The sequence below is a fragment of the Epinephelus moara genome, chromosome 21 (assembly GCF_006386435.1).
Source record: "Epinephelus moara isolate mb chromosome 21, YSFRI_EMoa_1.0, whole genome shotgun sequence".
In the NCBI taxonomy this organism is placed as follows: Eukaryota; Metazoa; Chordata; class Actinopteri; order Perciformes; family Serranidae; genus Epinephelus; species Epinephelus moara.
In genome coordinates this window covers 17,266,512-17,278,817 of record NC_065526.1, presented here as the reverse complement: position 1 = coordinate 17,278,817, position 12,306 = coordinate 17,266,512, and the positions used below count along the sequence as shown (strand labels likewise).

General features: G+C 41.5%; 2 protein-coding genes across 2 annotated transcripts in view; one reads left to right on the top strand and one right to left on the bottom strand.

The window, feature by feature from the left end:
• Positions 1-1,466: 1,466 nt before the first annotated feature.
• Positions 1,467-12,306, bottom strand: part of zbtb41 (zinc finger and BTB domain containing 41) — a 12,321-nt gene continuing 1,481 nt past the window's right edge. The window contains exons 2-11 of the mRNA XM_050033355.1: positions 9,230-10,501; positions 6,686-6,893; positions 6,239-6,308; positions 5,950-6,097; positions 5,080-5,209; positions 4,863-4,958; positions 4,659-4,765; positions 3,523-3,628; positions 3,322-3,410; positions 1,467-2,771 (exon numbers count right to left, since the gene is read on the bottom strand). Coding sequence (XP_049889312.1) covers positions 2,137-2,771; positions 3,322-3,410; positions 3,523-3,628; positions 4,659-4,765; positions 4,863-4,958; positions 5,080-5,209; positions 5,950-6,097; positions 6,239-6,308; positions 6,686-6,893; positions 9,230-10,469 — 2,829 coding nt within the window. The 5' untranslated portion in view covers positions 10,470-10,501 and the 3' untranslated portion in view covers positions 1,467-2,136. The remainder of the gene's footprint in view (positions 2,772-3,321; positions 3,411-3,522; positions 3,629-4,658; positions 4,766-4,862; positions 4,959-5,079; positions 5,210-5,949; positions 6,098-6,238; positions 6,309-6,685; positions 6,894-9,229; positions 10,502-12,306) is intronic.
• The window catches only part of LOC126383010 (protein crumbs homolog 1-like), a 25,652-nt gene continuing 17,996 nt past the window's right edge, over positions 4,651-12,306 (top strand). The window contains exons 1-2 of the mRNA XM_050033358.1: positions 4,651-4,775; positions 4,857-5,002. The gene's annotated coding sequence lies outside the window, so the exon portion shown is untranslated. The remainder of the gene's footprint in view (positions 4,776-4,856; positions 5,003-12,306) is intronic.

Genomic DNA, 12,306 nt, shown 5'->3' with positions numbered 1-12,306 from the left:
GTAGCAGAGATGTTAAAACTTTACTATGCTGTGGTGAATGTGTGATTAGGTTTAGGCACAAAAACCACTTGGTTATGGGTAGGAAAAGATCATGTTTTATCTTATAATACCCGGTTTGGAGTGCACAATCCCAGCAGGAACATTTCTATGTTTCATACATATCAATCTTTAAAAATTAACGTAGTTCACATTACATGTATATAAGGTGGGTTTCAAATCAGGGGATGGTGTAAGAAGCAGACAGCAGCAGACCACTGTTTGAGACAAACAAACCAGGTATTTCTTAAAAACAGGTTGGGACATTTCTAGCTGTGGTTGCTGCGACAAAACCAGGTATCATTTCACAACACATTGTAGCCTTACTTGTTGCAACAAAATCAGGTATTGTTTAAAAACGCATTTCCAGCCATGTTTGCTTCGACAGAACTGGGTATTTTTTAACGATATGTCAAGACATTTCTAGCTGTGACTGCCACAACACAACCAGGTATTTTTTTTAAAAACACATTCCTAGTCTTGTTTGTTGCGACAAAACCGGGTTATCTTTCTTTAACAAAATATTTCTGGCGTTTTTCTTTCTGTGAAAGAACCAGGTATTTTTTAAGAACAGGTTGGGACATTTCTAGCTGCGGTTACTGTGACAAAACCAGGTATTATTTAACAACACATTTCTAGCCTTGTTTGTTGCAACAAAACTGGGTATTTTTTAATAATACAATACGATTGAAGCGGGTATTTTTTTAACAGTATGTTGGGACACTTCCAGTGGTGTTTGCTGCAACAGAACCAGGTATTTTTTAATGAGAAGTCGGGACATTCTCAGTTGTGTTTGCGGTGATAAAACCAGGTATTATTTTACGCAATATTGGGACATTTCCAGCCGTGACTGCCAGGACAAAACGTGGTATTTTTAAACATCATGTTGGGACATTTCCAGCCATGTTTGCTGTGATGAAACTGGGTATTTTTTAATGACATGTCAGGACATCTCCAGTCATATTTTCCAGGTCAAAACCGGGTATTTTTCAACATCACGTTGGGACATTTTTCCAACTGCGTTTGCCATGACACAACTGGGTATTTTTTGAAAAACATATCTGAACATTTCCAGCCGTGTCTGTGGCAACCAAACTGTGCATTTTAAGCCAAAACGTGATCTTTTTCTGAGTATCTGTTTTTTATCTTGTGCGCACAAAATGATTAACTCGTTCCCATTAAATAAATAAGTTGTGCGCACCAATGTCTTTGAAGTGACACATTGTACAGGCAGTACACAAATTACATTTTACATTTTAGGTTTACTCAGTATTAAAAGGCTGCTGGTACTGATTTGTTTTAGATTCAATTAACCTGTGGACATCTATTAATTTATTTGGTAAACCAATTAATTGTTTAGGCCATCTTTTTTAAAGAGCAACCATTTATCATAAGTTACCACAACTAAAATCGAGACATGAGAACTGAGAAATGATTTCAGTGATTCATTCATCAAAATTGTCGTCAGTCACTTTTCTGCAACTTATCTGACCCCTTAAAAAACAAACCGCTCCGTCTCTATACAATATAATACAATACAATTAAAGCAAGTTACTCTGTGCAACTCAAAAATCAAACCATTCAGTAAGAACCAGAGACTCATGTTGACAGGAACCTGCTGACAAGTGGTGAAGTAATGTTTAAAAGATGGAGTCTAACACACTGTATAAAATCATCCAACATCCATTTGTGGAAAATACACTTATTCATTTCATACACTGAAAAAAAAGCAACAGCCCACCTGTCTTTTTCAGTTTTACCTCTGTGTTTTTTTGGAGTTAAGGTAAAAGTCATGACAACAGAAAAAACTGTTTAAATCCAGTGTTTCTCTCTTTTTTAACATGTCACACAAATGCATTTATTTGTGTGGTGTCAGAGTTTCCTGTCTGAACATCCTGTGCCGTAACAGAGCTTAATAACTCTAGAGCTGTTGTGTAGTTTTTGTATTATATTTCATTATTTTACAGGGAGAACATAGTCGCCCTCTTTCTTAAAGTGTGAACACATTTTAGTGGTGAATACTGGAGCTTCTGTTCTTGTCATTAAATGAGTGTTAAAGTTTGTTGGACTGTGCCTTGAGGGCTGAGTTTTGTTGGAGCATCAGTGTGCGTGTTCAGAGTTGGAGATGTTCTGCACAGAGGAAGCTGAATCCAGTCCCAGCAGCGTCCCCAGGTACGACTGCTCTCTGGGGTCCAGCATCTGATCGGGCCTCACTGGGTGGACGATGTTGGCAGGCTGGGGAGTGAGGGTGTACTTTTCTAAGAACGCCAGTTCTGTGGCAGCTTGATAGCCAGAGTTCTGCTGCTGTCCTTGAGTCTGCATGCTCACCACACTGTGAGTTTGGGAGGAGATGGATGAGGCTCTGTGAGTGCTGAGGTTACCCTGTGCTCCTGCTGCCATCTGGACAGGAACTAAAGTGACGGGCACGCAGACGTTTGTAGGAGGAGGGGTGCTCTGGAGGTTTGACTTGGGTTCAGCGCGGTATACCTTAGAGGGCTCCTCAAAAGGAATGGTGACTATTTTGACCTCGCTGAGTGTGCCGAGGGGCTGCTCAGTAAAGCGGTTGCTGTGCACGTGGTCGACGTGGTACTTCAGCTTGTCTTTTCGTTTAAAAGTGGCGCTGCAGTGGGGGCAGTTAAAAGGACGAGCGTCTGAGTGAATCACCATGTGCTTTGTCAAGGTCTTCTTGATCCGAAATGTCTGGTTGCACTCGGGACATCTGTGGGGTTTCTCACCTGTCGAGTGGACAAAAGAGAAGCTCAAAAAAACACATTTAGATAAATACCACAAGGCGTGATAATAATGTTAGCATGTTATATTTGTTTAGAAAACGTGTTTAGTATAAGACAGCTGTTTTGTCGGTGAACCTTGTGAGCTCTAATGGAGCTGAATTTTGTAACGTTACTTTTGTTAAATGTTGCTGTTGTCCCTGGGTTCATGTGAGAACAGGAAAAATCCGCTAGCTGCTAGGCTAATTTAGTTCATGTGAGAACAGGAAAAATCCGCTAGCTGCTAGGCTAATTTATATAATGTAAAATGCCATAGACTTGCACTAAAAATGTTAGCATGTTGTATTTGTGGGGAAAATGTGTCCAGATAAAGACAAGTGTTTGTCTGTGAATGCTGCGAGTTATAGTGAAGCTGATTTGTGTACTTGTGTTTGAAAATGTCGCTATTAAGCCATGTTTAATGTGTTTTGAATCAACCAAACTTTACAGCACTTCACTCTCTGCTCTCATATGTGTTTTCAAGCAAATATATCCATTGACGTTTTTGTTTCCATACCCGAGTGGGTCCTGAAGTGCATTTCCAGACTGGACTTTCCTTTAAATTCTTTCTTGCAAACCTCACACTGATGCAAAGCCGTTTTGTATCTGTAAACGAAGTCATTATTAGTAAGGACAGAAAGCAAGAACACAAGAGCAGCTAAGGGAAATATTACCACCTATGCCAAACAGAGAATAACTGATTTGTATGATAACATACTTCTGCCACACTTTCTCTCCCAAATGAATGCTTTTGTAGTGGACCGTCAGGTGATCATGGCGCCTGAAGCACTTCCCACATTCTTCACATTGGTGTGCTTTCTCACCTGTAATACACAAGGGTTGGATTTTTAGAAGAGGGGTTGTATGAGGTACATAGTCAGTGTATTACATACAGTAGATGTCAATTGGCATGCCCCCAGTTTGGAGAAGAAGGCAGGAGTACTGACACAGCAGCTAAGCAATGTACTGCTGTGGATGAGGGCAGCAGCAGCAAAACATATTTGAGCCTCCTAAAAATATCAAAATCAGTTTAAGTGTTTGCTAAATTTAGAAGATTTTCAGTGCTTTAGTGCTCTAGCTTTCCATTAAGTGTGCACTATACTTCGCCCCTTAACGTCACTGTCAGACAGCTCTTTTCGACGGGGAACTGAAGCCGTTAAATCGTTCTTTTCAAAGCCACCAGACTCCATTGAGAAAAACAGTAATTTGACCTCACTGAACACTGGAGCTGCTCGTCAACTGCTGCCACGATCAGTTCTTTGCATTACTGTGTGACTTTTGTGTGTCCAAACTAACTCTTTGAAACACCATAGTTATACAATAACACAAACTAACTAACTGATCAAGGCAGGTGTAGACCAGCAGCTCCTGTGAAATTACTGTTTTCGCTAATGGAGTCTGGCTTGAAGGCAGTCTAGTGGCCCGTCAGAGAGGGCTGTCGAACAGCAAGGTAAAGCAGTGAAAATATTTTAAATACAGTGTACACTTAAACGGTTATTGATTTGTAGGCAGTTTTGTGGATTTTGTGGTGGCTTAATTATGTTTTGCTGCTGCCACTGTCCACAGCAGTTCATCGCTTAGCTTCCTTGGCTGTCTTCCTGTCTGCTTCTCCAAACTGGGGGCGTGCTGACTGTCATCTACAGTCAGTAATACGCTGACTATGGATAAGTACTTCATACAACCCTACTTAAAAAAATCTATCCCTTTAAGTTAAAGTGAATGCAGACTGCAGACAGTGAAATGTTAACAGTATTTCTGACTATACTGCGTTATAAGAAGAAACAAAATCAAATGTGTGAATGAGACAAAGCGGAATGAAAAGGTAGTGCAACCGTTGTCGTTCTTATACCGTACCAGAGTGTATTTTCTGATGTTTGGTCAGGTGATCATGGCGTATGAAGGTTTTCCCACATTCGTCACACTCGTAGCGCTTGTCGTCATGGTGGACTCTGAGGTGGAGCCTGTCCAAAGGTACAGTTTGCTTATTAAAAGCAGCTCTAAAAATCAAGAGCTTGAAACATTCATTCATTCATATTTTTCAAATCTCTGCAGCCTTACCTGTAGGAGCTGCCATGACGGAAACTTTGGCCACAGATACTACAGAGGTGAGGCTTCTCCCCACTGTGGATCCTCAGGTGCTCCCTCAAAGTGGTCCTAGAGGGGGAAAAAAACACACATCTCTCAATAAAGCAGCACAGGTAAGACATGATTTTACAAAATAAGAGTTCTGGAAATAAGGAAGAAGTTGGGGGAGTGTAGGGACAGAGAGACGTACCTTTCTCTTACAGATTTCCCACAAACGAAGCAGGTCCACTTTCTTTTGCCTCCGTGTGTGCACTCAATGTGCCTCTTCCTGTTGCCTGTGTCATTAAACTGTCGGCCACAAATCTCACATGGAAAAGGACCTGAGATATATATAATATGAGAAAGGATACAAACTTTTACATCAACTTTTACACATCAAATGCTACAGAAACATGATTCACAGTAACAGCTGTGACATCATTTAAAGGTTTTAATGACAGCTTAAATTTTCTCTGTTTTAATATGTATCAGTCTGGATTGTTTTGGTGTGAGTTGCTGAGTGTTGGAGATATCAGCCATAGAGATGTCTGCCTTCTCTCCAATATAATGAAGCTAGATGGCACTCGGCTTGTGGTGCTCAAAAAACGCTTTACATTTTAAAAATTCAGCAGTAATGTCTCTTCACAGAAATTATGACCTGGTTACTCAAGTTAATCCACAGACCTTGTTGTGAGCTGTTTTCCTTCTACCAAACTTCGCCCACCAACCATATAACTGCGCAGGAAGAAGTGTGCTACTGTTCTACTGTTAGCACACCTAGCACCACTGAGCTAGCTAACGTTGAAACTCAGCCGAGGCCAGTGCCCTTAATGTTGACATCTCGTTGAGTTTTTCAAATGTATTATTTTGGCGCTTTGAGCACCACAAGCTGAGTGACATCTAGTTTTATTATTTTTGAGAGAAGGCAGACATCTCTACGGCCGATATCTCCAACACTCTGCCACTCACACCAAAACAATCTAGATTTATAAATAGCGCCACAGGTAAAAAGAAAAACAGCATTTTTGATTTTGGGGTGAGCTGTCCCTTTAAGCATTCATATTCTCTGTAAATTTCTCACCTAAGTGATTTTTTTCTTGGTGCTTCAGCCTGGCAAACCTGGACTTGAAGTATTCGTCACAGAAGGAGCATTTAAAGGGCCGCTCCTGGGTGTGCAGGATCATGTGCTCCTGCAGATGAGGCCTGCGGCTGAAAGTCTTCAGACAAATCTAATTCAGAAGAGTCAAAGGTTACAGAGAGTTAAAATTAACATGTATTAACTGCAAAATGTATTTATTAATCATTATTCATCATCTACTTAGGATCAACTTGCATAATCAGGCAATACTATGACTGTAACAAATTCTTACAGCACATTTCCAGCCTTCACTCTTCCTCTTCCTCTTGGTAAGAAACTCTTGGATGTGGTCTGGATGAAGCCTGGCAGGACAGTAAAAATACATGACCTCATCATTATATAATATGACTGTAGCAACCACATCATAGAGAAGTTATGAAGAGTTAGTTCTAGATTTGTTTTTTCAAACTTAGGAATCACAAAGCAACCAAAATGAACACATACAGTATATTTCCAAATTTCACCACACTAGAAAGTGTACTACAAATCTCCCCCTGACTGACACTTTCTACTCATACTACACCCAGTACCACTCATGCGTTAGGATGTTAAACTGTAAATTTTCAGCCATGCTAGCAACATGATTCTAGGGATGCTAATGTCAGCCAGCCGACCACTTTGGTCAAGAATGAAATATCTGAACAGATGAGCATAACATAGTGTCACTGCAGCGTCTCACCTCCTCACATGCTTGGCCAGGGTTTTCTTGCTGGCATGGAGTTTGTTACAGAAGGGGCATTTGTGCTCCTTCTTCTGGAAGGGAGCGTTGCTGGCGTGCTTCTTCTTGTGTACGGTCAGGTTAGACTTGGTGGAGTAGCGCTGAAGGCAGATGTCACACTGGAATGGTTTCTCTCCGGTGTGAACTCTGGTGTGACTCTCATACTTCCCTAAAATATACAGGATGGTGCATCAGTTAATGTATTGTCTCAGTAACACATGAGACATTGATGTAATTAAAGGAATACTTTATCTACACAATAATAATTTGTGTATCAATGCGTCACCCTGTGTTACCTTGATTTCATAAAGAAAACTTTGCTTTTCTCACATGCTTTCACTGTGAACGAAGAATCCAAAAACCAGAGAAAAAGATGGAGAAAACTCTTGATGAATTTAAAAGTCTGAATGGGGCGTCGGGAGTGGTGGTGGATGGGTCCAACAACTACCGACTTTCACCCGAGAGAGCAGTGTTCACTTCCCGTAAGATTATAAAGCCAAACCCTGTTCTTTTTTCCTAAACCCAACTAAAGCCCTGTTTAGATAGGAATTGTGCAAATTTGCAGGAAAGCCCAATCAGTCTTTTTTCAGCATTGGCGGTATAAAAACAAAATCGGGGAGTGTGGCAAAATGCCACCCACCTACTTTTGTACCATTTTCGGGGCAATGGGGGGCGTGAGCAAGTAGCAAAACGTGTAGCTCAGCATGTGACGTAAACAGCGACGTGGGAAGGAAGCCGCGGCTGGTCAGTCCTTTGGTGATTCTCTCGTAAGTCGGCCCGTTCTTCACCGTCCCCGTCATCTGACGGTTAATAGTCTCTTTATTTGCGAGGACAAGGAGGGCCCACAATTCCTTGTCTCCCCAGTTGCTCATCTTTACAGTGTCTGTCAGGTTTGTGTTTCCCTCTTGCTACTAGCTGCTCGCTAATTCCTGCTATCAGCTGTTTCCTGTTTATCCATCGCCAGTGGGTCGCACGTGCCGCGTCATCAACAGCTCCTCCCACAAGTCTTCAACAGCCCCTCCCGTTGCGGAAGGCCGCCTCGTTCTGTTTAAACTTAAAGGGTTCCGCCAATATGTCTACCCTACGAGGCGGAAAATTGGGCGCCTCAGATCAACTCGCCAATCCGGCTCTGTGTGTCTAAACGCTCGCAGCTTGCCGGCAAAATGGCCCAACATTCGTGGAAAATCTGGCAGTGTAAAAGGGGCTTATGTGTGTTTGTCGTTGATGAAAAAAACCCGTCAATTCGCGGTGTTGTACCAACATAAATTTCCTGTCATATAATTGCATGTCGCATGTGGACGTGAAAAGTCTATGACCAAAACGTCGATATGTGACGAGGTCCAAGTGAGAATGTGTTGATTATACTGCATGAGTTGTTCGAGAGTTTTTAACAGATGTTTGACATAGATTTGCTGTTGTTAAACGCAGCCCTCTGTTACTGCAATTCACCAAGACTTTTCTCTGTTTTTGGATTCTTTGTTCACCGTGGAGTCATGACAGAAGTTTTCTTCACAAATTCAATGTAACACGAGCTGAGAGACTGATATACAAATAATCTTTTTCCGGGTTGAAGTATTCCTTTAATGTCATGGCACTGCTATGACTATGAATTTAACTGAGTGTCCATCGCGTTGAAGGAAATCTGCTGTGTTTCTAAATATGATAAAACAGAAGGGGGGCCTTAACTCCACCAAACACAACCACAGCTTTCAGAGTTTCTGTCAGTGGCGACAGATGACAGACAAAATGAAAATTTGCTGTTTAAATGATTCGGTCTAATCCTTCTTTTACTGGGGACAGGAAGAACAGGTAGAAAACTAATAAACAACATTTCTTAAAATTTTCATTTATAAAGCAAAAATGCCGAACATCTACTTGTTACAGCCTATGTGAGAATGTGCTGTTGTTTTTCTTTCTATTTTATATGATTGCAATTTGAATATCTTTTTGATTGGAAGCAAATAATCTTTGCACTGTAGTAAATTGTGTTGAGCATGTTTCACCAGTTTCTGAAATTTTATTGACCAAATGATGAAGCTGTTAATTGAAAATAAAGAATAAAAACAACAACATATTAATCAGTAATGAAAATAAATATTATTTGCACCTCTACTACATGAATTATAACACTAATAATCTAGACTGGGGCTACTACTTATTGTTATTTTATTTGTTGATTAATCTATCGATTATTTTCTGGATTAATGGATTATTAATGTTTGGTCTATAAAATGGTGAAAAATGTCGATCAGTGTTTCCTACAGCCCAAAATGATGTCCTTAAATGTTTTGTTTTGTCCCCAACCAAAAGATATTCAGTTTAGTGTCATACTGGAGTAAAGAAACCAGAAAATATTCACATTCACTAAGTGTGAATCAGACAATTCTTACTGTTTTTTATTTAAAAATTTATCCAAACGATTAATTGATTATCATATTAGTCTGCGATTATTTTAATGTTTGACAAATAATCGATTAATCGCTGCAGCTCTAATCTAAGACCCACCTGCGCGGTCAAAGGTCTTGTTACATTTGGGGCACTTGAGAGTCTTCTTGCTGGAAATTTGGATGATGACTGGAGCCAGACCTTCAGGGTACACTGGACTCTGGGTAGAGCTTCCCGCTGCTGGCACACTGACTTCAACCTCTCCATCAGCCTGGCGCTCTGTTCTCTCTACATCTAAACCCTGCTGACCTGCGCTCTTGTCTGCTGCGCAAACCTCAACAACTTTCCTCTGGAGATCCACGTCCTCATTCATGTCTCCCTCCTCCTCCTCCTCGTCTGCGACATCTTCCCCCTGAGATGCTTTAGATGTCTCGTTCAGGTCCAGTTTGGGCGCTTGGTTTTCCACAACCACTTTTCCTGCTTCTTCCGTTCTTACTTCATCTTGCTCTCTTGGTGACACGCTGCTTTGTTTTTCCTCGGGAGTGTCGATAGTGTACTCCACGTTGTCTCTCAGATACTTGGTGGGTGTTCTCCTCCTCCGAGCTGATCTCCGCGTGGTAGCCGTCCTCTGAGCTGCCGTCTTCTCTTTCTCCGTCGAGGTTTCCTGCTGTGCCTCAGTTTGACTCTCAGCCACGAGGTTGTGCAGGTCTTCAGTGCCAAACGGGCGGCTGCTCATGGTACACTGAGCATCACACGGGCTCTGGGTGTCTGTGTCACCGTCTGGCGAGTCACCTGAAGTTATTTCAACTTCAGGAGACCCTCTTACCTCATCCTGTGCCTGGATCACTCGTACTGGGTTGTTGTCCCCTTCTTTACAGAGCAGCTTTAGTATATCCATCATGTCAAGAAATCGAGCCGCTTCAGTTAGAGCGGGGAGGTCCGTCTCTGTGACAACACACTCAGAGGTGTACAAAAAGCCAAGCAGCTGCTGGAACACAGAGTCCTCCACATGGTCCAGAGTCACATGCGCTGTAGCAGGGTTCTTAGACAGCTCAGCGTGGAAGTAGCTGCTCCCATGGGCCAACACCACCTTGTGGGCACTGTAGAGTTTCCCACCCACAGACACAGACACATCACAGAACCTCTGTCGGGTCCGGTCCTCATTCAAGAACTTGAGGAGGTTGTGGCTTTGCTGCGGCATAGTCAGGTGCCTGATCTGTGAGGTTGATTCTGGGACAGTTTCAGAGTTTGCTGGGGCAGTGGAGCCAAGCACAGCACCCGGCTCTGTGGCACATTCATTGCTGGCACTGACCTGCCTGCTGCGTTTGGGACGCACAGGATTATTAGGCTTTTTCTTCATTACTGAGTCTGTTGGGTGACCATGAGTCAATCCTGAAAACCAAAGGGAATACAGACAGCGATTAGATTGAACACACATCAATCATAACTCTCTCAGTGACTGGGGTTTGATTCAGATTTGATAGGATTATTAGCATGTTAATGTACCTGATTTTAAAGGGTAAGTTAGGTATTTTCCAACCTGGACCCTATAGATCGAATCATCGTGACGCTGCAATAAAACTTCCAGGTAGACAACTAGCAACTGATTTGAATTGCGGAGATCTGTGAAATCAGCAGACTTGTTTATTTCTATTGTCACTTTCAGCCATAACATTTATATAGTTAAACTCAAAGGTCTGACCTATCTGGTGTTTCTGCTGTGCTTATTTTATGTAATGTTTTGCTTTGCTATTGTCTTTGGAAAAACCAAGTCTACCAGAAGCTATACAATGTACTGCTGTAGACAGGGGCTGCTGCAAAACATACATCAGCCACCTAAAAAAATCCATATCAGCTTAAGTGTTCACTAAATTTGTGATATTTTCACTGCTTTACATTAAACACAAAGTGTCCAAGGCAGCAGTAGACCAGAAACTCCCAAGTTCTGCAAAGTAAAATTACTATTTTTTATCAACGGAGTCTGAGAGCTTTGAGATAACGGCATCAATTCCTCATCTGAAATCACTCTCTGATAGCAACATTACCTGGTGAAAATATTGTAAATATAGCTTACACTTAAATTGATATTGAATTTTTAGGTGGGCCTTTTTTTTTTGTAGGTGGCTAGAAATCTAACAAAGTGAGGCAGCGTTTGCTCATTTTGCTCATTTCAACTCAGAAGTTGTTGTAAACATTGTGATTTGGTCTAATTCCCCATGTTTTTGTGTCTAAGTCACTAATGGGAACAACAACTTTTGAAATCGGTCCAGTATTGAGAGAGAACGCTGCAGCCAACAGCTGCGCAACAGGCTGTAATCTAACCACTATGTGTTTGGCATGGTCAATTTACATCAACCAAAAATGCTTGTCTTTGCCACTGACAGACTCAGATTGTTATTTTAAGTGTCTGACAACATTATAGAAAGGATCCCTACCCAGATAGACCTTTTAGTGAAAGAGTAAGATCCTTTTTGTTTAACCAGAAACAGCCCTGAAATCTCTATCGCCAAACAAACCAGAATCCATATAAATAACCAGCATTGTAAAACAAACTTCATTTAAAGTTAACAGAAACAAAATAAAACTCACATAAACCATCTTGATTCATCTTTTCACTGTTGCAACAATCACCAGCTCTGGTTTGGTTTAAGTAAACCCTTAATACACCCAGTTTGATGTGAAAAAATGCTGGCTCTATACACACTACAATCAGGCTACTGTTAATTTAAATGGAGTCTGGTGGGTTTAGTGATGGTGATTTTAGGACTGTTTCTGGTTAAACAAAAAGGATCCAACTCTTTAACAATGAGGTCTATCTCTGTAAGGATCCTCTCCATAATGTTGTCAGACACTTAAAATAACAATCTGAGCCCGTCAGTGACAAAAACAAGCACATTTAGGGTGCTATCAGGCCCAGAGTTGTCTTGCTTTGGTCTAGTCTCTATATACAGAGTCTGTAGGCAAACCCCGGAAATCTTGCCTCCGGAAGAAGAGCGGAAGAGCCCTGGTTTCCGGTTGTAGGCTGTTTGTAGTCCGCGTGATATTGACCAATCACGTTTGAGCCGGCTGCAGTTGTTGCCAGGTTAAACAGTCCGTGTGGTGAACTAACGAGGAGGAACATAATTGGCGTCACTGCAAACTCTGAATCCATCGCAGTGGTTCAGCATATTTACTTATATATAAACGGAAGTCGGAAA